The following is a 27,123-nucleotide window of genomic DNA, read 5'->3' on the forward strand; positions in this document are numbered from 1 at the left end:
AAATTTTCACTGTCCTTAAATACCCAAACAGCCCACCAGAAAGCATTCAATCAGATGTAATAAGCAGACTCCACGAATGCCATGTTTATGAAAAAGTCCCTCCCCCTGAAACAGGCCAAAGACATCAAAAGAAATGCTGGGTGTGGTCCAGAAGAGGAGTTAGAAGAGACACCACTTATTATTGTCCCCAGTGTTCTTCCGAAGCAGGCCTCTGCATAGGTAGATGTTTCCGCCATTTCCATACTTCTTTACATTATTGGTGAAGTATGGTAAACGTAAGTCTCAATTCCTGCCATTTTCTTTCCCACCCTTTATGCCACTGCCTGCTCCTGAACTGACCCTGACCTGTTTTTCAACACGCCTCTTCCTACCACCTAAACTGTACATACCTCTGCCTTCTCTGGAACTGATCTTGGCCTGTTATTCGACCATGCTTCTGCCTGCCGCCTAAACTCTGCCTTCTCTGGAACTGACCCTGGACAGAAAGAAATAACTTTTTCAGTATGCTAAACAATGATCGTGAAGGAAAAACATACATGGTTTCCTGTACATAGGTTTTTTTCTGCTTGCTAAGATTAAAAACAAAACAGGGTTGATTGGAGCCTGACTGGTGCTATATGGTGTAAGCAATCCAATGTGTGTTGGATACACCGGTAATTTTGCCAAAGGATATGTCGCCTGGATCATGGACAGCTGGAGTCCAAATAGTCAGAAGGGCTTGCTGAGCAAAAGCCAAGAAGGGCTGTGACAAGAAAGGAAAAGAGCATGCTTTTTCACTCATTGTAAATGAACACCAATGACCCAGTGGCACTAGAAGCCATGCCTGCTCATGCCATCACACTGCCTCCACCATGTTTTACCGATGTGTGCTTTGGATCATGAGCTGTTCTAAGCCTTCTCCACATTTCTTTCTTCCCATCATTCTGGTACAGATTAATCTTATGCCTCGTACACACGTAATGATTATCGGCCGACCGATCGTCCGACTTTTGTCCAGAGTGGTGTTTTGTTGGTTGGAATGTGCCTAGACGGCCAACAAAAATCTACTTCAGAAGTGATGTCATGTGCTGGTTTACTTTCCGTGTGTTTTTTCTACTCTGAGCATGCCCAGTCTTGCTCATCAGATTTTTGTCTGCCGAAATCTGTACTGACTGACGGAAAATCGTCCGTTGTGTTGACGGCCAACAAAAATTTTATAGCCTGCACACCAGATTTTTTTCAGCCGAAAAGTCGGAGTCGGTTGTCGGAAGCCTCATACTAACATGCCGAAAATCGGCCGATCGGATGTTGGCCGAAAATTCACGGCCAACTATCAACGTGTGTGTACGAGGCATTTGTTTTATCCTTTCAAAGGATTATTTTCCAGAACTGGTCTGGCTCTTTTAGATGTTTTTTTGGCAGTTTTATTAAGTCTAATCTAGCTTTTAAGCTTATAAATGGTTTGCACTGTGTGGTGAACCCTCTGTATTTGCTCTCGTGAAGTCTTCTTGATTGTAGACTTTTACAATGATACGCCCACCTCCTGGAGTGTGTCCTTCACTTGTCTGGATGTTGTGAATGGGTTTTTCTTTACCATAGAGGGAATCCTATGATTTTCCACCACTGTTGTCTTCCGTGGACGTCCAGGCCTTTTTATGTTGCTTAGCTCACCAGTGCGTTCTTGTATCCTCAGAATGTACCAAACTGTTGATTTGGCCACTCCTAATGTTGCTGCTATCTCTCTGATGGATTTGTTTTGTTTTTGAAACCTCACAATAGCCTGTTTCACTTGCATGGACAGCTTGTGGTAGGTTCACAGCAATAGATTTCCAATGCAAATACCACTTCTAGAATCAACTCCAGACCTTTTACCTGCTTAATTGATGAATTAACAAAGGAGTAGCCCACACCTGGCCATGAAACCGCTTTTGATTCAATTGTCCAATTACTTTTAGTCCCTTGAAAAAAGGGGGATGGCTATTCTTAAAGGGAAACTCCAGTCAAAAATGAAATGTTTCCTATAAATAGTATGTTAAATATTTTTATCTTTGATGTTATTCATTTTCTGGTTAGCTGCTTGTGTAGCTTGCAAAGTCTAATCTAAGCTGGACAAACAGCTTCTTGCTGTTCTTCGCCCAAAACACTATTTCCTATTATCTGAATTTTATAAGCTGTATTTCACGTCCTGAAAAGGTTGTCGGTCTTTCTTAGACAGGCATGCCTAGACCTGCCCAGCCTCACCCCCATCCCTCGTATCCTTTACAGCAGTGGTCCTCCACTCTGGTCCTCGGGGCCCACTATCAGGCCAGGTTTGCAAGATAACTAAATTACATCACAGGTGATCTAATTTGCTGCTCAGTGATTGCAGTATTCTAGTCTGCATCTCCCCAAGGTAATACTTAAAATCTGGCCTGTTAGTGGGCCCTGAGGACTGGAGTTGAGGACCACTGCTTTACACTACATGATTTCTGTCTTCATAGCCTATTTTAGGCTAGCAGCTTCTCCTGAGAGAGAGAGAGGGGGTCACATGACCAGCGGAATATATGAAGGAAATAAGGTACAAAGGAACATTTTTGAACGTTTAGAAGGATATAGATAGATTTCTATTGCTCATTACATGTGAGTATTGAGTTTTAGGCTCCGTTTCCACTAGTGCGGCTTGTCATGTGACTTTGGGCACATAAAGTCTCATGACAAGTCACGCCCTATTGATTTCAGTGGCACCCGTTCCCATCTATGCCACTTTGAAAGTCAACCCTGCACTACTTTGATGCCACTTTGATCCAGAGAGTGTAAAGTTGGATCAAAGCTACACTCAAAGTCACACTCTAAATTGCACTTAAGAGCCGCACTAGTGGAAACATAGCCACTAGGCTAGAGTGCGACTTTGGACTGTGATGCCACTTTGAGTGCAGCTTTGATCTAACTTTACACTCTCTGGATCAAAGTCGCATCAAAAGTTGCATCAAAGTAGTGCAGGTACCTTTTCAAGGTTGCTGATTTTCAAAGTCGCATAGATGGGAACAGGTCCCCCTGAAATCAGTGGGCTGTGAATTGTCATGTGACTTTGTGTGTCCAAAGTCGCATGACAAGTCACATTAGTGGAAACAGAGCTTTAGTCTACGTTTCCACGATTGCGATTTAGAGTGCGACTTTGCGACTTTGATTCAACTTGACACGCTCTGGATCAAAGTCACAGCAAAAGTTGCATCAAAGTAGTGCAGGTACCTTTCCAAAGTTGCTGAGTTTCAAAGTTGCATAGATGGAAATGGTTGTCATTAAAACCAAGGGGCTGTTACTTGTCTTGCGACTTTGTGTGTCCAAAGTCACATGACAAGTTGCACTAGTGGAAACAGTGCTTTAGTCTACGCTTCCACTATTGCGAACCCAAAGTTGTGCAATGTAGAGTGCGACTTTGATCTAGAGAGTGTAAAGTTGGATCAAAGTTGCATCAAAGTAGTGCATGTACCTTTTCAAAGTCTTTGATTTTCAAAGTTGCATAGATGGGAATGGGTGCCATTGAAATCAAAGGACTGTGACTTGTTATTCGACTTTGTGTGTCCAAAGTCCAATGACACATCACACTAGTGGAGACGGAGCTTTAGTCTATGTTTCCACTATTGAGACCCCAAAGTTGTGCGATTTAGAGTGCGACTTTGATGCGACTTTGATCCAACTATACACACTCTGTAAACGTTGTATCAAAAGTTGCATCAAAGTAGTGCATGTACCTTTTCAAAGTCGCTGATTTTCAAAGTTGCATATATGGAAACAGGTGCCCTTGAAATCAATAGGTTGTGACTTGCCATGCGACTTTGTGTGTCCAAAGTAACATGACAAGTCGCACTTGTGGAAACATAGACTTACTGTAGTGTGGTTGCCTGTACTATGATCATTGTACTGTGAGCTGAGACCCCAGAGCACTTCCAGCTACACTGACAGCCCCCACCCCCTTGTGTCCAGCTTCCTTCTCCTATGGTAGTCTTCATTCAAAGTGAGCACAGCTATACTGTATATGTGCTCCTCCCCCTGTGTGGATGGATTTTTTTTTATTTCTTAATTTTCTTCATGAATTTGGATGTACAATTAATCTTTATTAATGGGAGAACACTGGGCAGGAACCTATGATCAGCTCCTCCCATCCTGTATACGGCTACACAGGAGCAGTGCCGGTGTTCTAAAATTTTGTCGGACCCGTGAAAAAATCGGACCTCGTCACTTCCGGTGACAGAGCGTCACAAAACAGTTGATAGGAGTCGTCCGTGCGCATGCGCAGAAGACATTTTTCGAGGTTTGGCAAAATTATAACAGAGAACGGACAGCTGATTGAGAGAAGGCGGGGCTGAGGTGCGACGGGACGGAGGCACATATGCAGAGCTGGCGGAGGAGGCGGGACGGAGGTGCGGCCTTGTAATATATGCAGGGCTTAAGCGACTCCCTGTTTTATTATCTTTAGTAATTATCGTATTATTTATCCTTCGGATTTCATGACATTTAGTATTTCTATAATGCAAAATAAGAAATACTAAATGTAATGAAATCCTAAGGGTAAATAATACGATAATTAGTAAAGATAATAAAACAGAAGGAGTCGCTAAAGTCCTGCATTTATTACACGGTCGCACCTCCGTCCCGCCTCCTCTATTCAGCTCTGCAGATGACGCGGCGGTGTCTTCCGTCCCACCTCAGCCCCGCCTCCTCTCATTCAACTGGTCGCTCTGTGTTATAAGTTTACCAAACCAAGATAATGTCTGGTGCGCATGCGCACTTGAGACTCCCATAACCGGAAGTGACGAGGTCCGATTTTTTCACGGGTCCGACAAAATTTTACAACACCCCTCCCTGTAAGTGATATCACTAGCTTTCAGTAACCACAGCTTCCTACTGCTATTGAACTCAGCAGGAAGTGGAATTGAAGTCATGTGACAGCACTAAAAACTGCAAAATACAGGTAGAAAAACTGGGATTTTTTTTCATTTTGACACATAAGGCTGAACTTATCTTACATTAATGATTGCAGGGGAGAATTCAGGGTGTTAGGCTGTACTTCTGCGTTTAAGAGCTGTAATTCCTAAACCCTTCCTCGGATGTGGATGTACATACCCTCAAATAAACCTGAAAGTGCGCACTTTTAGCCCATATTCATTATATAACTTTTAGCTTGAATATGTTTTGGTAAATACCTGAAAAAAATCTAAAATTGTGCCTGTGTCCAAATATATATGGACCTAGCTGTATATGCTATGTGTTAGAAATATCTTATGCATGGACATCATTTTCCAGAAACTTGTGGAAAAAAATTTACATGTTCAAAAGACTCTTTCCAAAATGGGGTCATTTTGTGGGCATTTCCATTGTACTAGTGCTCCAGGGCCTTCAAAAGTGTGATAGGTTGTCAAGAAATTAGATGTGTAATTTATGTTCCTAGAACACCCGCTACTTGGATGTTGGACCTCTGTATGTGGCCAGGCTGTGTAAAAGTCTGACACATGTGGTATCGCCATACTCGGGAAGAGTAGCAGAGTGTATTTTGGGGTGTCATTTTTGGTACAGTGGGTAAAATATTTATTTGATCCCCTAAAGATTTTGCCCACTTACAAAGAAATGAAGGGTCTATATTTTTTTTTTTTTATCATAGTTGTATTTTAAATGATAGAGACAGAATATCAACCAAAAATGCAGAAAAAAACACATCATACAAATGTTAAAAATTGAGTTGCAGTTCAGGGAGTAAAAAAAAAAAAATGTGATCCCCAAATAAAACATGACTTAGTATTTGGTGGAGAAACCCTTGTTGGCAAGCACAGAGGTAGACATTTCTTGTAGTTGGTTACCAGGTGGTCCACTCTTCTTTACAGATCTTCTCTAAATCCATGAGGTTTATTGGCTGTCGCTTGGCAACTTAAAGTTTCAGCTCCCTCCATACATTTTCTCTGTGGTATGAGGGACACATGTGGTATCGATAGGGATAAAAGGTTTTAGGGATAGCTATCCCCCAGATTAGTGGACTGGAGGATATATCATCCAAACAATTGCATATACCAAACGGCCACTTATTGCCGGTGAGCCTCCGCAACCTTAAACAATAATGCAGAAATAAAAAGTTAGGGATTAAAGATAATCACCTCGAATGGGCTGCAAAAAATGAAGGCTCAACTCTGGTTATAAAGTGCAGATAAAACAAATTTTATTGGTAGCTCAATGTACAAAAAAAGTAGATGGAAATCATATGCTGTATGCAGCATATGATACAGACCTAAAAACCCGCAAATGCGGCTAAATTACACATTCGATTACACTAACACACATGCAAAGTGTCCCACTCAACCACCTAAGCCAAAAGCACTGATTCTAATGGATGGGAGTTACTAGTCCAAGTACTGACTAAATGTCACTGCTACCAAAACATGGAAGAAGTGCATGCATGCCAATAGCTGTGTACTCAAGTTAATGCGGAATAAAGAACAAACTCTACATGCAAGGACATACAGTACAAAATGGAAATAAATCAAACAAAGTAGCTGAGCTCAGCCACTGCGGACATCTAATGCATTAGTATATTATAGGCGTCCTATTCCTCCTGTATTAACAAAAAATGAGCAAGTCATCAGTACCAGCTTGAGGGACCGCAAACAGAGTGTGCTATGGGTATTGCACCCTTAGTTAGAAGCTTTATGACCAAATGGCAGGTCTCAGGGTGAATAATGTAGGTGGATGTCACTGTGGAACTGTGTAAAGAACTTGGGAAAAGTCCTTTTGGTGAGCATAGTCCTGTAGACATGGGCAAGAAAAGTCTGATGTAAATACAGCAATTTGTAGCAGTGAAACATCTAATGCGAGTGATCACTGATTGCTGACTCAGCGGGGGGGGGGTGGAAGGGCGGCTAGGGTGGATCAAGACCAAGAGGCAGAGATAGGGCCAATGGAGAATGATGGAGGGGAGAGAAAAGCACAGGAAGGGCGGTACGGTAATAATGAATTGTCTCTGATATTGTCTCTAGTGTTGCAACACAGTCAATAACCGCAGATGCATAGCTCTTGCAGAGCATAAACTTTCTTACTGACCCCTCCGTGCAGTGGCGTAGCGTGGGGGGTGCAGGGGGGGCCGGCCGCACCGGGCGCAACATCTGGGGGGGCGCATCTGCAGTGTCACTCTGTCTGTCTGACATACACAGTTCACACACATACACAGTTCACACACATACACAGTTCACACACTGCCTGCGGCTGCCTCCATCTTTAGGCTGGGAGATGTCCAGCGCGGCTGCCCTATGGCTGAAGATGGCGGGTCGGGGCAGGGCTGGACTGTGCCTCACCTGTCCATTGGTGTAGGGTGGGGTGTCATTGCAAGCCAAGCCCCGCCTATGCTGCCTCTCCTCACTGCTCGGTCAATTTCGCACCGAGTAAGTCAGCAGCCTGGCGCTATCACAGAGTGGGATTTTTTTTTTTTTTAATCACCTGATTAGAGCCAGAGGCTCTAATAGGCTTCAAAAAAGGGTGGACCCGGGGCACAGAGCAGTGCGACCCGAGCCCACCCATTGTGTGACAATAGCGAATTAAAATTTGCTATTGCCACACGGATCCTACTGGCCAATCAGGAAGCGGGTCCCAGACCCACTTCCTGATTGGCCCGAAAGGCGAACGCATGCCATTGGCCGAGGAGGAGGCGGGGGGACTTGAGGAGACGCGGGGAACTGAGGAGAAGCCGCTGCTGCAGGTAAGTCTCTCTGCATTGAAGGGGGCACGCTGGTCTGTCTGCATTGAAAGGGGGCACAATGATCTCTCTGCATTGAAGGGTGGCACGCTGGTCATTCTGCATTTAAAGGGGGCACGCTGGTCTCTCTGCATTGAAAGGGGGCACGCTGGTCATTCTGCATTGAAAGGGGGCACGCTGGTCATTCTGCATTGAAAGGGGGCACACTGGTCTGTCTGCACTGAAAGGGGGCATGATGATCTCTCTGCATTGAAGGGGGGCACGCTGGTCATTCTGCATTGAAAGGGGGCACGCTGGTCATTCTACATTGAAAGGGGGCACGCTGATCTCTCTCTGCATTGAAAGGGGGCACGCTGGTCATTCTGCATTGAAAGGGAGCACGCTGGTCATTCTGCATTGAAAGGGGGCATGCTGGTCATTCTGCATTAAAAAGGGGGCACGCTGGTCTCTCTGCATTGAAAGGGGCGCGCTGGTCATTCTGCATTGAAAGGGGGCACGCTGGTCATTCTGCATTGAAAGGGGGCACGCTGGTCATTCTGCATTGAAAGAGGGCATGCTGGTCTCTCCTCATTGAAAGGGGGCACGCTGGTCATTCTAACTTGTATTTAGATGCATTTTACTTTAATTAGTAATTACATCAGTATTTTCATAACAAACAAATGTGCTTATGGGGTAAGGGTTTCTTTAACTAATCTAGTGGAAGAGACTCGAGTGCTAAAATCCCGCGGGTTAGGGGGCGCAAATTACTTGCCTTGCCCCGGGTGCTGACAACCCACGCTACGCCACTGCCTCCGTGTGCTTCAGCAGGTGCCTGTTCCGCATACTCTCACTCCTCTAATCCGGCCATACAGACGTGGTGGTCTTGTGTTTTCCCCCGGGCTCCTATCGCCTCATACACACCAGACCAGGGCAGTGAGCACCATCCCTCAAGGCCGCATCACTTCCTGTCCTCAACCCGGAAGTTTTCTCAGATAGACTGCCGATGTCCAGCTCCGCAGAGAAAGAAGAGCCGAGGCTTGGCTTGGTGGATGTGTGAGCACAGCGTGTGACTTTGACGCGATGTGGTATCGCCATACTCAGGAGGAGTAGCAGAATGTGTTTTGGGTGTAGTTACAAGTATGCATACAGTATGCCGTGTGAGAGAAATACATAGTTACATAGTGAGGTTGAAAAAAGACACCAGTCCATCCAGTTCAACCTATGATGTGTGTGTATGTTTGCTGCTAACCGTACATTGTATACCCCTGTATGTTGTGGTCTTTAAGGTGCCCATCTAATAGTTTTTTGAAACTCTCGATGCTCCCTGCTGATACCACTGTTTGTGGAAGAGAATTCCACATCCTTACTGCTCTCACAGTGAAGAATCCCCTGCGTATTTTAAGGTTAAACCGCCTTTCCTCTAGTTTTAGTGAGTGGCCATGTGTCTTATTGTATTTCCTTTCTCTGAATAGGTTTTTCCATATGCTAGGGTCCTCACCAGTACAATATTTGTACATTGATATCATATCCCCCCTCAATCGTCTCTTCTCCAGAGAGAATAAGTTCAGTGCTTGTAGTCTTTCCTCATAGCTGATGTCCTCCATTCCCCTAATTATTTTTGTTGCCCTTCTCTGGACTTTCTCCAGTTCCAGCACATCCTTCCTGAGGACTGGTGCCCAGAACTGGACAGCATATTCCAGATGTGGCCGGACCAGAGTCTTGTAGAGTGGGAGAATAATCTTTTTATTTCTGGAGTGAATCCCCTTTTTTATACATCCCAGTATTCTGTTGGCTTTGCTTGCAGCGGCTTGGCATTGCATGCCACTGCCAAGCCTGTTGTCTACCAGTACCCCCAGTCCTTTTCCATCCTAGACTCACCCAGAGGTTCCCCCCCTAGTGAGTAGCTTGCTTTCTGGTTTCTGGCACGCAGGTGCATTACTTTACATTTTTCAACATTAAACCTCATCTGCCATGTAGTTGCCCACCCCATTATTTTGTTCATGTCCACTTGTAAGGTTTCCACATCCTGCATAGAAGATGCTTAGTTTAGTATCATCCACAAGATGCTTAGTTTAGTATCATCCACAAATACTGAGATTTTACTCGATATCTCCTCCTCTAGATCATTTATGAATTAAACAGGATTGGCCCCAGGACAGAACCCTGGGGGACCCCGCTTTTCACACCCACCCAATCTGAGTACTCCCCATTAATCACCACCCTTTGCAACCTCCCCTTGAGCCAGTTCTCTATCCAGGTACTCACCTTATGGTCCATACCTACCTTCCTTAGTTTGAACAGTAAGCGTTTGTGGGGAACGTTGTCAAAGGCCTTTGCGAAGTCCAGGTACACCACATCCACAGGCTTACCTTTATCTAGGTGGCAGCTCACTCAGAGATGTATAGTAACGAAGTAGAACTACTTAAGTACTGTACTTAAGTACCAAAATGCGGTATCTGTACTTTCCTAGAGTAGAATTTTTTTCTCCTACTTCTACTTTTACTTCACTACATTTTTTCGATGATTTCGATACTTCTACTCAAGTATTTTTTTTTGTGCTGCATAGTTACTCGTTACTTTTAAAAAAATTACCACTGCCAGAACAGTAGATGGCAGGTTGCATAAAGCTAAAAAAAATGTGTATAATGTCATTTGTAAATCAGCGCATACGAAAATAAAGGCTGTGTATAATAAAAGCTGCTATACCAAATCTTTCCAATAAAAAGAAAATATGAAACAAACAAATAAATGGTGCTACAGCGCTTAAAGTGCATCAAGAAACTACTAACAAACACAGGTTAATCATTTGAATAAATCATTTGAAATAATAAAAAACAATATGATGTTCAAACTTTTGACTTCTTTCTTTAATAACTACATAACACAGAGTACTTGTACTTTTACTTTCAGTACTTGAGTAGAAATTTTTTTTCAAAACTACTGGTACTTTTTACTTTTAGTACTTAAGTAGCAATTTTTTTGAAAAAACTACTTGCAATACTTAAGTAAAAAAAATGTTGAATACTTTAGTACTTCTACTTAAGTAACTTTTTCTGTGAGCACTTCCACTTCTACTCAAGTCACTTTTTGATCGAGCACTTGTACTTTTACTCAAGTAGAAATTTCGAGTACTTTATACAAGTCTGAGCTCACTTCATCATAGAAGGTTAATAGATTGGTTTGACAAGAACGATTTTTCATGAATCCATGCTGATTACTACAAATAATACCATTTTAATTACTAGAGTCTTGTATGTGGTCCCTTAACAACCCCTCCAAAATCTTGCAGACTACTGATGTTAGACTGACCGGCCTATAGTTACCCGGGATATATCTCGGCCCCTTTTTAAATATTGGTACCACGTTGGCTTTTTTTCCAATCAGCTGGCACCATACCCGTCTGTAAACTATCCTTAAAGATCAAGAATAATGGTCTGGCAATCACCTGGCTGTGCTCTTTAAGAACCCTTGGGTGCAAGCCATCCGGTCCCGGTGATTTATTTATGTTAAGTTTCTCTAGTTTAGTTCTAAGTCTATCTTCTGTTAGCCATGGCGGTATTTCCTGAGGTCTGTTGTTTAGTTTGGCCTTACAAGCTGGGTTAGTGTAGCCCCCCAATTCTTTTGTGAAGACTGAAGAGAGGAAATTATTTAACACTACTGCCTTTTCCCTGTCCTCTGTGGCCAAAACTCCCTTATTGTCTTTTATGGGGCCAATGTGTTCTGGCCTTGCTTTCTTACTGTTTATATACTTAAATAATTTCTTGGGGTTCTTTTTACTCTCTTCCGCTATACTTCTCTCGTGTTCTATTTTAGCCACCCTGATTTCGTCTTTACATTTCTTATTACACTCTTTGTAATGCTTAAATGCTGCCAATGACCCCTCAGTCTTGTATTTTTTGAAGGCCTTTCCTTTAGCATTAATATGCATTTTTATGTTGGAGTTTAGCCACCCAGGGTTTAGTTTTGCTCTTTTAAATGTATTTCCCTTTGGAATACACTGGTCAATCCCTTTGTTAAGTATGCTTTTGAAGCACTCCTGTTTTTCCTCCGTGTTCTTTGTTCCAAGGGTTCTATCCCATTTGATATTTTCTAGCAGGGAGCGCAGTTTTGGGAAATTGGCTCTTTTGAAATTCAGTGTCCTTATATTGCCCTTGTGTTTACTATTACTATAATTAATACTGAAACTAATTGACCTATGGTCACTGTTCCCTAAGTTGTCCTGTATTTCTATATCCGTGAGCAGGTCTGTATTGTTGGTAATCAGTAGGTCAAGTACCGCATTGTTTCTTGTCGGTGCGTTCACCATCTGACCCATGAAATTGTCCTGCAAAACATTTAGGAACTGCCTAGCCTTGGCTGAGTGTGCGGTTCCTTCTGCCCAGTCTATATCTGGATAATTAAAGTCCCTCATTATAATGACATTTCCCATCCTTGCTGCCAATCCTATCTGTAAAACGAGAGGTCCGCCCCCCCTCCTCCCTCTGGTTGGGGGGCCTATAGCATACGCCCAATATTACCTTCCCCACGGTGCCTTCCCTTTGAAGTTCTACCCATAGGGATTCTGCCTCGTCCATAGCTCCATTATTAATATCATCCCTCATATTTACCTGTATACTGTTCTTAATATACAGACATACCCCTCCCCCTTTTTTACCTTCTCTTCTCATCACTGCGATAAAGGGAATACCCCTGAATGGTCGCCATCCAGTCATGCGAGCTGTTGAACCAAGTCTCTGTTATCCCCACAAAGTCCTCCTCAAACATCAACAGCTCCAGCTCTCCCATCTTGTTGGCCAGGCTTCTGGCATTGGTATACAAGCCTCGTAATTTTGACCGGTTACATATATCCTCATTTGATGTTTTTAGGCTGCTTTCTTGATTTTTCCCCATACCCCCCCTGGGTTTAGGAGCTCCGAGCACCCTACCGTTAATGCCCCCATTTCTGCCCTCTGAATCTTGCTTTCCACTGGCTAATTCTACATCTGTACCCTCCCCCCCATCACCTAGTTTAAAAGCCCCTCTAACTTTTCGACCATCTTCTCACCCAGTACGGTTGCACCCTCCCCATTTAGGTGCAATCCTTCCCTACCAAAGAGCTGGTGGCGATTGAGAAGTCGGCCCAGTTCTCCAGGAACCCAAAACCCTCCTTACTACACCAGCTCCTCAGCCACTTGTTAACTTCCCTAATCTCCCGCTGCCTTATTAATATGACTGTTTTGTAAGGAAAAAAATCTTCATTTTGCAAAGAATTGTGGGAAAAATTACAGCTTCAAAAAACTCACCATGCCTAAATACCTTGGAATGTCTACTTTCCAAAAAAGGGTAATTTGGGTGGTATTTGTACTGTCCTAGCTTGTTAGTGTCATAAGAAATGAGGCCATCAGTATATCAGGTGTGATCTATAACTTTCACACAGACCAAATTATATACACTGATTTGACTCATTTGCAAAATGTTATAACCGAAAAAGACATTTTTCTCTATCGCTCATTGACAGACGTAGTCCTCGGTGATACAGCACCTTCGGGTTTATGTTGCCTCCACAGGAGTAGGACTAGACAGGAAATAAAATGCTCTGGCCACACCTTAGGGGCAGTCCCAGAGGGTATATCCTCTCTCTCTCTGCCTCAGCAAATCAGTTTTTTTCTGTCTAGTCAGGAGTAAGGACCTAGATACCTTGCTGGGATCTTCGGTCCTGGCAGGATTTTTTTCTTAGAAAAGATTTTTTAGACAGCTTTTTTTCTCCAGTGTTCCTGTGAGATCTTCAAGCAAGAAAGCTGAACTGGGCGACGGGCGGGATGTTGAGATCCAGTGGTCACCCCAGTTCAGCCTACGAGCGCGTGCAGGCCATAGCTCCGCGCTGGGTCGGCCGCGACATTGTCCCACTGGAGGGACTGACCCTGCGAGTTAAACGTCTCGCTGAAACGCCAAGGACCATGAGTCACGGCGTCCGTATTGGTCGACAGCCCTCCAACTTCGGTGGAGAGGGGTACTGTCAGGAGTTGGCGCCCGCCTGGTTCCGGTATGGTGAGTAGTATGTTCCCCTTTTCCCCCTGACGAGTCTTGTGGTGAACGCGGGCCCCTCTCTGTAATGGTAAGGATGGGTTCCCCTCTATCCTATAACATGTCACAGATCCCCCTAATTGAGTGTGATTTTTGTGTACAAAAAGCCAGCAGGCTTGGTTTGGGAGCTGACAATCTAATTACAAAGTATGTTTAAATGATTGTAATATGTGGCAGCACTGGAAGCTTACTGTGTTACAAGAAGTATCCTACCTGTCAGAAGTCACAGGACAGGGATGCGGCTTGCCAGGTCATTCCTCCAGCTGAAGCAGGTCTCCCGACGGCCATGCGGTTCCGCCAGGGTTCGGTACCGCCGGTCAAGCTGATCTCCATGAGAGAAAGGTTTTGTGATGCCTAGTTACTGCAGGACGCCGCTATGCTGTGCAAACCGCCGTAGATCGCACGAGGCCGCCATTTTGACGTAGCCTCGTGTCTGCAGCATGGGGGCGGCCATGTTTGAAGTGACTCCAACACCTCGTGGAGCTAGGGGAGGCGCCGGAAGGCGTGTAGAGGGGCGGAGCCGCCTCCTTTCTTCCTGGGCAGCCAGCCAAAAGACTTCCTGTTTGTGGACACAGCGCTGTAACCTGTTGCAAGTGAACTCTGAGCATCAAGTGGTGAGCCTGGGGGTCTATCTCTCTTTCTCTCGCTCGATAGGGATCCCTAGCAGGTAACACTGAGGGGCTTTTGTGGCGCTGGGGGTCTGGAAAAAAAAGAAAAAAAAAAGTTTTTTATTTAAGTTGGATTGAAGTTTCCGGGTAGTTACTGGAATAATCATGGACCCTGCCACACAAGTACCCCCACCTGTTTCCCTCGAGGGGGCCTCGGGACCCGCCGGTGCACAGAGCATGGATGCATGTACAGCAGTTTTGGAGTCTATGGTGGCTCGGGTGGAGGCGGCCTGTCAGGGACGGGGGTCAAGAAAGCGACCCCCGCCTACCCCTATAATATCTGACACCTCTGACTCAGATTCAGAGATGGTCACTGCAGCTGCAGGTCCCTCTGCAAGGGCGGTTATCTCAGGTAAAGCTCCCTCAGACAGTGAGGAGGACGTGCATTCTTCCGCCATAATTCAGGAAGAAGCATTGGTGGACGCACTAGTTGTGGTGGTGCGGGAAACCTTAAGACTTGAGGTTTTACCGGCAGAGGCAACTGAAACAGAGATTCCCTTTGGTACTAACAAGCCCATCAAAACGGTGAAGGTTTTTCCTGTACCCAAGTGTTTTGGTAATAAAATTAAAGGAGAATGGGAGCATTCTAAACGTACCTTTACTATTTCCAAGCGTATTGCTAGACGCTATCCGTTTGAGGAATCCCTCATTAAAAAATGGACGGTACCACCAGTGGTGGATCCACCTATTTCCAGGCTGAATAAAGCCACGGTTATCCCAGTGGAGGACACTTCGTCCTTTAAGGATCCGGTGGATCGGAAGATGGAAGCAGAGTCCCGCACTATCTTCTCTCTGATAGGGTCAGCATTTAGACCAGTAATTGTTATTGGTCTAGTTTCCCAGACACTTACGGAATGGGCGAGATTGGTACGCCAAGACCTTAGGGGCAAAGATATTCCCCAGGAAACATCTGATTTGATGGAACAGATTATACAAGGGCTACAGTTTATCTGTGACGCAGCCTTGGACACTACTCCCCTATTAGGGCATGCATCTATGTCAGCGGTAATCCTCAGACGTGTGCTGTGGTTAAAATGCTGGTCAGCTGACCTAGGTTCCAAAAAGACCTTGACGAATCTCCCTTTTCAGGGGAATCGCCTATTTGGGGCCACCCTAGATGAAATCATTAAAGATGCCACTGGGGGCAAGAGCACTTTCTTGCCACAGGCTGCTAAAGCTAAGGGACCTCGCAACAAGCGAGGACCTTTCTTTACCGCCCATAAAGGGTTCGCACGCCCGGCTGGAACTAGCGGGAAAGGCAAGACTCCTCCAGGAGGGTTCAAGAAAGGCTGGTCGGACAAACAGAGGACCGACTCAGCCAAACCCGAAGCAAAGGATTACACAGCCTGAAGGTGCGCCCCCACCCGGCTTGAGGGTGGGGGGACGTTTTCACCGGTATTCAGGACATTAGATCGAGCATCGACTACTACTACCGGTGCGATTCTTCCCTTCCAAAATTTAAGTACTACAGGGAGCGGTAGTCACCGTTCCCTGAACAGATCTTTTACTTTACCTTTTCCTAAGATTAGTCTCAATTCCCCACAGGAATCGGATCTGGTTGACCAGACAGACCAAGAAGCCTCTAGCCGGGTGACTTCGGTCCCTGAGATTCAACCAGGAGAGATCACCGTTCCTGATAGGAATCAGGTGTCGGATAAATGTGTGGGAACAGAGAACGACCAGACTTTCTCGGATGGTCGGGGCCAGATAGCTCTAGGGACGCCTGGTTCAGATCCCGTCAGTGCCAGTGGTCCTAGAAATTCTAGGCTGGCCTCGCCAAGCCGGCCTGGCCGACTTGGACTTGCTAGTCGCGGACGTTCCGTGGGAACTGCGTCTCAGGGAGTGTCTGCGGTCTCGAGGACCAATCTACCATTGTGCTTTACAGTCGCTGGGTTTAATGGCCTGGCCATTGAGACCCAAGTACTGAAGGACAGAGGGTTGTCAGCTTCAGTCATTCCTACCCTTATTAAAGCAAGGAAAGCGACTTCCAGCAGAGTCTATTATCACACATGGAAGACTTGTATCGCGTGGTGCGAATCTTTAGGATTTCCTCCACGTACCTATTCGGTGACTCGAATATTGGCCTTTCTGCAGAAAGGGGTTGAGCAGAAGCTAGCCTTGAGCACCATCAAGGGTCAAGTTTCAGCATTAGCAATCTTCTTTCAGAAACCTTTAGCTACCAAGTCCTTGGTGCGGAATTTCATCCAGGGGGTGCGGCACCTGGCTCCACCAGTCCGCGCGCCCTTACCGCCCTGGGATCTTAATTTGGTTTTGTCGGTTCTACAGAAACCTCCTTTTGAAAACATCAGGGAGATTCCCTTGCTTACATTATCCCAGAAGGTGGCCTTCTTGGTGGCTATCACTTCTGCACGCAGGGTGTCAGAACTGGCTGCTTTATCATGCCAGTCCCCATACTTAGTGATTCATAGGGATAAGGTAGTGCTTCATCCTAAGCCATCCTTTCTTCCAAAGGTGGTTTCAGATTTTCATCTGAATGAAGATATTGTACTACCTTCCTTGTGTCCTCAGCCCAATCATCATCGGGAACATGCGTTGCATTCCTTGGATGTGGTTCGGGCAATCAGGGTATACCTGAAAGCTACGGAATCGTTCCGTAAGACGGATTCACTTTTTGTGATCACGGATGGCCCCAGAAAGGGGTTGCCTGCATCTGCCGCGACTATTGCCAAATGGATTAGACAGACGGTGGTACAGGCTTATTCTATTAAGGGTCAGAGTCCTCCGTTCCCTGTTAGGGCGCACTCCACTCGAGCGCTCAGTACTTCCTGGGCCTTTCGCCATCAGGCGTCAGTGGTCCAGGTATGTAAGGCGGCCACCTGGTCTTTGGTACATACCTTTACAAAATTTTATAAAATTGATGTGATGGCATCGGCGGATGCCTCATTTGGCCGCAAGGTTTTGCAGGCCGCTATTTGAGGAGACCGGTGGTCTACCTCAAGGGTTTTTTTCTGTTTGAAAATTTTTTTGTTGAGTCTCATCATTAAGGATGAGCATTGTAAACTTCTAGTTGGCACCGGTTGGGCCTTCTAGATTGGATTTGATTTCCATTTTCCCACCCCTCATTTGTGATACTGCTCTGGGACTTCCCGAAGGTGCTGTATCACCGAGGACTACGTCTGTCATAGAGCGATAGAGAAAAATGGATTTTTGTAAAATCTTACCGTAAAATCCTTTTCTCTTAGCTCATTGACAGACGTAGTACCCGCCCCTCTGTTTTTTTGAGTTGGGTTGGGTTAAATTCTCTAAAGACTGCTTTATGACATAACTGATTTGCTGAGGCAGAGAGAGAGAGGATATACCCTCTGGGACTGCCCCTAAGGTGTGGCCAGAGCATTTTATTTCCTGTCTAGTCCTACTCCTGTGGAGGCAACATAAACCCGAAGGTGCTGTATCACCGAGGACTACGTCTGTCAATGAGCTAAGAGAAAAGGATTTTACGGTAAGATTTTACAAAAATCCATTTTTTTTTTCAAACTTTTCGGCATTTTTTAATTTTTAGTGAAAAAAAATAAAAAACCCAGTGGTGATCTACTACCACTAAAAGAAAGCTCTATTTGTGTGAAAAAAGGACAAGAATTTCATATGGGTAGAGTTTTGCATGACTGATTGTCATTCAAAGTGGGAGAGCATTGAAAGCTGAAAATTGGACTGGGCTAGAAGGGGGTATAAGTGCCCTGTAGGCAAGTGTTTAAAAAAGATCTCCAGGCATTAGAACAGGGGAGAGCTGAGTCTGCGGCAAATTTTGTAATGGTTAGGAGAAAGGTGCCCTTCTGCTGTGTGTGTGTGTGTGTATGTAGTGAAAAAATAAAGTCACATTACAGTTAAAGTAGGAGTAAACTACTGTACCTATAGGTAAGCCTATAATATGGCTTACCTTTAGGTACTGTAAATATCTCCTAAATATGCACCGTTTAGGACATATTTACTGTACATGCAGCCGATGATGTCACCGGCGCACTCTAAAGGAATGGTGTCCTGTGCCGTAAACAGTGGCTCCCGTACGCATGCGTAGGAGTGACATCATTGCGGCTCCAGCCACTCACAGAGCCTGGGTTCGCAAACCTGGAAGGTGAAGATGGAAGCCTTGTCAGCAGTGACAGCGCACCACTGGAAGGCTTTGTTCTAAGGTAAGTTTCACATACTTGCACATTATTGCTTTACCTTGCAGGTTCCAAAAAAAAAAAAACCCCACAGTGGTTTACTGCTGTTTTAAGGGAGGGATTCTTGTGTTTTTTTTTTTTATTATTTATGTTATTTTTAACACCTAGTGTGTCATTGAATAATCAATTGCGGACTGCCCACCCGCAATGTATTGCGAAACAGGCAGCCCGCTCAGGCAAAGTGATGTACCCGTACGTGACTGCCTGCTTCTGGGTTTAGGAAGCACACTCACCTGATTACTCATGCGGTGACTGTACAGAGCAGGAGTCTGTCAGCAAGTCCTGGCCAATTATTCATGGGTGGGACCTACTGATTGGCTGTGTTTAATCACAGCTCAGGGCCCTGTGTTGACAATCAACACAGGGCTCTGTGCAGAGAGAACAAGCAGGGATAAGATATAAAGAGATCTGTAGTAAAAAGCAGCATACATTACATATTTTTAGGCACACATTTAACACATTGATCGACCTAGATGTTAACCCCTTCCCAGTCAGTGTCATTAGTACAGTGATAGTGTATATTTTAGCACTGATCACTGTATTAGTGTCCCTAATGATGTCAGTCCCCCCGCCCCCCAGCATCAATGTCTGCCACCACCATCAGTATTATAAAAAAAAAAAAACATTCTAAATTACACTTATTGGTTTATTGTTTTTTGTTTTTTTTTTTTTTTTTATCAAAGTCGTGTAGCAGAATACATTTTTCCCAAAATTTATGAAGAAATTTGATTTTTCTTTTTTTTTTTTTAATTGGATATATTTTGCAGCAGAAAGTAAAAAATAATGGCTTTTTTCCCAAATTTTTGGTATTTTTTCATTTATATCTCAAAAAAACAAAAACCCAGAGGTGATCAAATAAGACCAAAAGAAAGCGCTATGTGTTTGAAAAACATGATATGAATTTTGTTTGGGTACAGCATTGCTTCACCGTGCAATTACCATTTAAAAGCTGACTTGCGAAAAATGCCCTGGTCATAAAGGGGGTAAAACCTTCCAGAGGTCAAGTGGTTAAGCAAAAGTAGTATTGTAATATGTGACTTATGGTATCTTTAATATGGTCTCTAGCAGACGTTTAATTGAGAGCAACATTGTGACATAACTTTCTTTTTTCCCATTTGTGGTTGCATTCTGAAAAGGAAAAAAAGTTTTCATTTTGATTTTATTATAAGGTAATTTATGCTGCATTGACTTTCCCATCCTGCTTAAGAGCTTTGTTTAACATGGCAAGCAAAGTACAAATGCTTAGTTGATTAAGCTTTGTGCATTCATTTTAGTTTTCTCGTATGAAAATACTTTTATATTAAGAAAACAAAACCGGTCCTAAGCTCATGTCCTTAACCGAGTTGTCATTTTTTTATACACTGACTTTTGGACCAGTATATAAATTCAGTGCCCACAGAATTGCTGTAATGAAGGCTGCTGTAATAATCTATGCATTTTTACATATTACATATAAGCATGTTTATTTGTTACTCTGTTTATGACTTACTGTTTTTATATAAGACCTTTTCAGTTTCTCAGCATCCTTTAGCTTGCATGGCTAAACACATTATTAGTCTTGGTCATTAATGGGTAACAAGACGTGTTCTTTATTGCTTGTTTGCTATTACTAGCTGCAGTATTATTTAACCTTCTCTTCTTGGGTAAAATCATTTTTACAGCATGTTCTGATCTTCCAGTTGATTGCTAATCTAATATGTGGAAACCCCCTTCTGTTCCCTGTTAAACGCTTGTTCTATCAATCTTCTCTAGCATGAATTGTCAATGGTTGAAGTGATTGTCAACTTTACACTGTGGTCTGATATATCATTTGTCATACCTGTCAATTTTAAAGGTCTGTCATGTTATTGTATATTTTAAGTTTCGTATCTAATATGTAATGCTATTCATTTTTAGCAGTGCAAGTATGCTTTCTTTGTATTCAAGTTAGCCATATATATTAAAATATTCCCCATTTGGGCAGGACCTGGTGCCAAACAAAGGTCTGTAACTTCCTTTAGTAACAGTGGACAGCTTAAGCTAACTGAACTAGCCAAAGGTGGTGTATTTGATCGTCAACGCTATAATTTCTCTGCTTTAAAGGTGTCTTAGACATTTGTGCTCATAGGAAAGATACAATAGTAATCAGCCTATTAATTTCCTGACATTTGGAACTATACAAGTGTCTTTGTGAAGTCTCAGAATCCTGGTATAATGTATACCTTGATGGGAAGAATGTGGCATGGCCAGTACAGCTTGCATAACTTTCAGAAGGATGTCTTGTGTAGTGCAATGGATACCTTTACCAAAGTGTTGTACATAATTAGTGGAAGTTTCCACACTTTGAGGTCTGCAATATGCAGATGTGCAGAAATGGTAAATAATGTCAGTAATGCCAGTGGGCAAGATTGTCTTCCTGAATTATTAATGGTACCAGGGGCGGATTGATAACTCATGGGGCCTTCGGGCAACAGGAGATCATGGGGTCCCCTGTGTCCCTGCCCACACTCAAGCCACACCCACACAAATCCCCACCCCCCCTGCTTGCACTGCATTGATGTATCCTCCGCAGGATCAAAACTGGTTGGTTCACGACAGTTTAAAGGGGGACAGGGCTGAGGGAGCTGAGTGTCTAAAGAAGGGAAGACTTAAAGCTTGAAAACCAATAAAGCAGGGTTTCTCAACCTTTTTACAAAGGAACTCTTGCCAAAAAGGTTTGAGATCTCAGGGAACCCCTGAAATAATGTTCAGTTCTATGGCACACGGAACATTAGTATGATCAGCGAACTGTTGGTATAACAATTATTTTTAGAAATAGCATAAAAAATTGAATAAATGTTAAAACTTACCTATTTAATGTGAAACTTGTGCTTGCATCATTCTGCGCAGATACTCAATTTTGGATGGAACCTGGGATAAGCAGTGCACAGGGGGCAACAGGGCAGAGCATGGGACGAAGCATGGCAAAGTATAGTCAGCAGGTCAGAGCACAAGGGGTCAGGAGGGCACTATATGTGTGTGTGTGTGTGGGAGGCAGCAGGGCACATTATGGGGCATACCCTGATAAATCACAGGTTGTGGGGGCACAGTAGGTCACATTACATTGGGCAAGGGCAGCAAGGAACATTATAGAGAGAGCACATTATGGGGTACAGAAGAGAACATTACATGGGGCAGGAGGGCACATTATGGAGTATAGCAGAGTATATTACATGGGGACATGAGGGCACATTATGGGGCACAGCAGAGCATATTATGGAACATATTACATGGGGGCAAGAGGGCCACATAATGGGAAATAGCAGGGCATATTGCATGAGGGCACATTAGGGGGGACAACATGTCATATTATGGGGCACATTATGAGGCACAGCAGGGCATATTACATAGGGGCAAGAGGATACATTAAGGGGCACAGCAGGGCATATTACATGGGGACAAGAGGGCACATTATGGGGCGCAGCAGGGGATATTACATGGGGCAAGAGGGCACATTATGGGACACAGTAGGGGATATTACATGGAGCAAGAGGGCACAGTATGGTGCATCATGGGGCGCAGGGCAAAGGGCACGCTGTAGGGCACTTTACATGGCACACAGCAGGGCACATGGCCCATCACAAGGCACACAGTAGTAGTAGGGCATGGGGCACACAGTAGGACACATGGGGCACACTGCAGGGCACATCATGATGCACACATTAGGGTATATAGGGCACACAGTAGGTCATGGGACACATCACAGGGCACACAGCAGGGCACACCATGGGGTACATCACAAGCCACACATCAGAGCACATCATGGGGCACACAGCAGGGCATGGGGCGGACAGCAGGACATGGGGGCACACAAGGAATGGGGCAAGTCAGCAGGGTATGGGGGCACACAACAGGGCAATGGGGCAAACAGAAGGGCATGGGGGTACACTTTAGGGCATGGAGGCACACATCAGGGCATGGGGGCACACAGCAGGGCATGGGGGCACAAAGAGCATAGGGGAGACAGCAGGACATGGGGGAACACAGCAGGGCATGGGGGCACATAGGGCATGGGGCAGACAGCAGGGTATGGGGCACACAGCAGAGCAATGAGGTAAACAGAAGGGCATTGGGGTATACTTTAGGGCATGGTGGCACACAGGGCATGGGTGCACACATCACAGCATTGGGGCACACATCAGGGCAATGGGGTACACAGGGCATTGGGGCACACAGCTGGGCATGAGGGCACACAGCAGGGCTTGGGGGCACACATCAGAGCATAGGGTACACATCACGCATGGGGGCACACAGCAGGGCAATGGGGGCACACAGGAAATAGGGGAACACAGCGGGGTATGGTGGTGCACAGCAAGGCAATGGGGCACACATCAGAGCATTGGGGCACACAGAGCATAGGATAGACAGCAGGGCATGGGGCACACAGGGTATGGGGGCACACAGTTGGGCATGGGGGCCCAATGGGGCAATCGGGGGCACACAGCAGGGTATGGGAACACACATCACAGCATAGGGGCTTACATCAGGGCAATGGGGACACATCAGGGCAATAGGGGCACACAGCTGGGTATAGGGGCACACAGCAGGGCAATGGGGGTACCACTGATCCCCCCGTTGAGCAGGCGGATGGCTGTCAGGTCCCCTCTCTTCTCTATGGGGGAATCGGATGAGAACGAACCGTCTGTCCGTTCTCATCCGATTCCATCCGATTCGATCCACGGACCGGATCAGATCGGATGTCAGTGAACATGTCTCCGCTGACATCCGATGCCCCATAGAGATGCATGGGGCATCCGTTCAGATCCGCCTAAAAAACTGACAGGCGGATCTGAACAGTCCACTAGTGTTAAAGGGGTCTAAAGGCTAAGTTCACCTTTTCAGGCAGCATTTCACTTTTCATAATAAATAGAATCCTTTTGTAATATAATTTCTGGCCCAGCAATTCCAATGTTCTTATCTCTCACAAACCTTATCCAAAAAAGGTTTGAACTTTTCATGTTCCTTCTGTTTCAAAACATTCTTTCTGGTTGCATCATTTCCTGTAGGTAAGCTCCCATCATTCTCTGTGTTTTTGCATCACAGAAAAGGGTGTGATAGGGCATGTATTACCAGTGTAGGCTACACCTCATTAAAATACCACCACCAACTAATTTTTTAAAGCGACCATACACATTACAATCAGATTGTACAATCTACTTTAGAGCTACCATCAGCTATGTAGTGCCTGCCTGATTCAGGTGGGTCTTCCTGTTCCAGAGTTCTAGTAAATCTGAAGAACGATGTACAGAGATTGTAAAATCAGATTGTATAGTGTATGGCCATCCTTATACAAGTACATAGGAGGGAGTGGACAGAGACACTCAGCTGTCAGGCCCCTTTCACATAGCATGAGCTCACATCCCCACACAGGTTTTTTTTTTTTTTTTTGTGGGGGGGGGTGGCTTTTGCAACGTTTCCACTCATCACACGTAGGGCAGCCTACTCACTTGAATAGGCTGCCCTATGCTCAACAATTGCCCCAAAGAAGCTCCAGGATTTTTTCTAGAGCGGAGTGGGTGCGTTTTTTTACAGTGCTTTTAGATGCATTTGCAGCATGCATTTTCTGTGCTGTTTACCATGCGTTTGGAAACACACAACTTGTGTAAGCACGCCAATTTTACCTTCAGGGCCCATTCACACCTAGCGTAATAGGAGCGCCTATTTTTTGACTCATTTCTCCTGTGATACACATAGGGCAGCCTGCTGATTTCAATGGGCTGCCCTACACATGGCAAAGTAGCTCATGGGACACTTTAGAGTGGTGCGAGTTGCATATTTTTTTACTGTGCAATTTGCTGCGTTTGTCACCTGTTTTTTCATGTGGTAAATGTGTTTAATGTGCCATTAACAATGAATGCCACTGAAAGCGCAACTAGTTAATATTAGGTGTATAAAGGTGGTCATACTTTGTATAGAGATTGTACAATTAGATTGTATAATCTCCTTTAGGCTTACCAAAACTATGGAATAGGAGGAGACACCAACTATCCGATTACTCTGTATCCAATTAGACAGGCTCTTGCACTACATCAGGCGTGTCAAAACCGTGACCCCAGAGATTTTAGCATGCGGACATATCAAGCATAGCAGTCGTGTTAGCTTACATTAAGAAGCCAGGCAAATTTACCTGTAGAGAGATACCGAGGATGCTGTGTGAACATAGTTGTGGGTCTGAGTTTTAATGAGCTCAGTGCATCCGTGTGTTCTAATGAAATCAGCTGGTAAATTGCTTCCTTTGTTTTACTGGTTTCTCCATCCCAAATCTATATACCAGGAAGTCTCTGAAGCTTTCTAAGAAGTACAGCAAGGTCTAAGGTAAGGCCTTGTTCTAAAAATAAAGAAAGCTTTTATTTTTCAGCAACCAAGGAACATTTATGGTATATCGGTAAATAGGGGAGCTAGAATTTAGAAAAAAAAAAAAGTGAACTTATCCTTGAAGTATTAGGAATTGCTTGATTAAAACCTGTTTGTCACAAACCACCAATATTGTTGCTTTTTGTTTCAATATATAAATCAATCTATGCAGGCAAGTAAAATTAAACCCCACGCATTCTATATATATATATATATATATATATATATAAATTTACCTTTTTTTACAGTAATCTGTATTTTAGTCAATGGCCTGGGTTTATTGCACTTGAAAAGTTGTAGAAAAGCATGTGATGTCATAGCCTTTGCCCGGAATGAACATTCATTACCCATAACAGACGCTGCTCATTCACTGATTGGAAAACCGTGAAAGCTCTTATTCTATCAATCAAAGAATGTAGAGAGTGAGAGGGGTGCTGAGTAACACCATGGGATTTTGTTTTACTAAAGGCAAAGACTGTGCACTTTGCAAGTGCAATTGCACCCTTTCAAGGGCATTTGTCCCATAGCTTAATAAATGAAGGGAGACACTGCTGACTAACATCATCATCCAATCGTGGTAGCAAACAAGCTGTGTTTTTTTTATTTTCCTTGCATGTATAAGCAGATGATAGTAAAATTTTTAGGGTTTATTGGAATGTTCTACTGTTTTTCACTTGATGTCTATGGTTAGATTTCTGTGCTACAATATTGCACTATTTAGTTGTGTTTTCTCTGCTGAGGTGGCACTGCCTGGAAGGTGAGGGTTAACTCTGCTGAACAGGTTTTCCTAAGCTTTCGGGGGAAATACCACCCTCTGCTGGGGCACACACATAGTTAGTGAGGTTGAAAAAAGACATCAGTCCATCCAGTTGAACCTATGATGTGTGTGTGTGTTTGCTGTTAACCGTACATTGTATACCCCTGTATGCTGTGGTCTTTAAGGTGCCCATCTAATAGTTTTTTGACACTATCGATGCTCCTTGCTGATACGACTGTTTGTGGAAGAGAATTCCACATCCTTATTGCTCTGACAGTGAAGAACCCCCTACGTACTTTAAGGTTAAACCGCCGTTCCTCAAGTTTTAGTGAGTGGCCACGTGTCTTATTGTATTCCCTTTCTCTGAATAGTTTGTTCCTTATGCTAGGGTCGCCAGTACAGTATTTGTACATTGATATCATATCCCCCCTTAATCGTCTCTTCTCCAGAGAGAATAAGTTCAGTGCTTGTATTCTTTCCTCATAGCTGATGTCCTCCATTCCCCTAATTATTTTTGTTGCCCTTCTCTGAACTCTTTCCAATTCCAGCACATCCTTGCTGAGGACCGGTGCCCAGAACTGGACAGCATACTCCAGATGTGGCCGGACCAGAATCTTGTAGAGTGGGAGAATAATCTCTTTATTTCTGGAGTGAATCCCCTTTTTTATACATCCCAGTATTCTGTTGGCTTTGCTTGCAGCGGCTTGGCTTTGCATGCCACTTCCAAGCCTGTTGTCACCCAGAGGTTCCCCCCTAGTGAGTAGCTTGCTTTCTGGTTTCTGGCACCCAAGTGCATTACTCTACATTTTTCAACATTAAACCTCATCTGCCATGTAGTTGCCCACCCCATTATTTTGTTCAGGTCCGTTTGTAAGGTTTCCACATCCTGCATAGAAAATATTGGCATGCTTAGTTTAGTATCATCCGCAAATACTGAGATTGTACTAGATATCCCCTCCTCTAGATCATTTATGAATAAATTAAACAGGATTGGCCCCAGGACAGAACCTTGGGGGACCCCACTTTCCACACCCACCCAATCCGAGTACTCCCCATTAATCACCACCCTTTGCACTCTCCCCTGGAGCCAGTTCTCTATCCAGGTACTCACCTTATGGTCCATACCTACCTTCCTTAGTTTGAACAGTAAGCGTTTGTGGGGAACGGTGTCAAAGGCCTTTGCAAAGTCCAGATACACCACATCCACAGGCTTACCTTTATCTAGGTGGCAGCACATAAAAAGGGAGGTAACAATGGGGTAATCAAGGGCACCATGGGAATACCAAAGGACACTTAGAAGAACATGTATAGGGATGTGCATTGAAGATATTGTGTGAAATGTTAATTTGGTATTTTCCAACAATTTCAGTAAAGAATGTTTATTGTTTATCAACTTGGTGGCCTGGTCTG

The 27,123-nt window shown here is 44.4% G+C and overlaps 1 protein-coding gene across 8 annotated transcripts in view; it reads left to right on the plus strand.

The window, feature by feature from the left end:
- Positions 1-27,123, plus strand: part of PACS2 (phosphofurin acidic cluster sorting protein 2) — a 1,277,570-nt gene that overhangs the window by 948,806 nt on the left and 301,641 nt on the right. For 5 of the 8 annotated variants that reach the window (XR_014224766.1, XM_082242584.1, XM_082242587.1 and 2 more), the window contains one exon: positions 19,702-19,753. The exons of 2 other annotated variants lie outside the window; for them this stretch is intronic. Coding sequence is in view for 5 of the 6 variants with exons in the window: in XM_082242584.1 (XP_082098710.1) it covers positions 19,702-19,753 (52 nt within the window). In the remaining variant the exon portion in view is untranslated. The remainder of the gene's footprint in view (positions 1-19,701; positions 19,754-27,123) is intronic. One more of the 8 variants, XM_082242585.1, reaches the window with a different exon arrangement.

The sequence above is a fragment of the Pelophylax lessonae genome (genome assembly GCF_965119305.1).
Source record: "Pelophylax lessonae genome assembly, chromosome: 13".
Classification (NCBI taxonomy): Eukaryota; Metazoa; Chordata; class Amphibia; order Anura; family Ranidae; genus Pelophylax; species Pelophylax lessonae.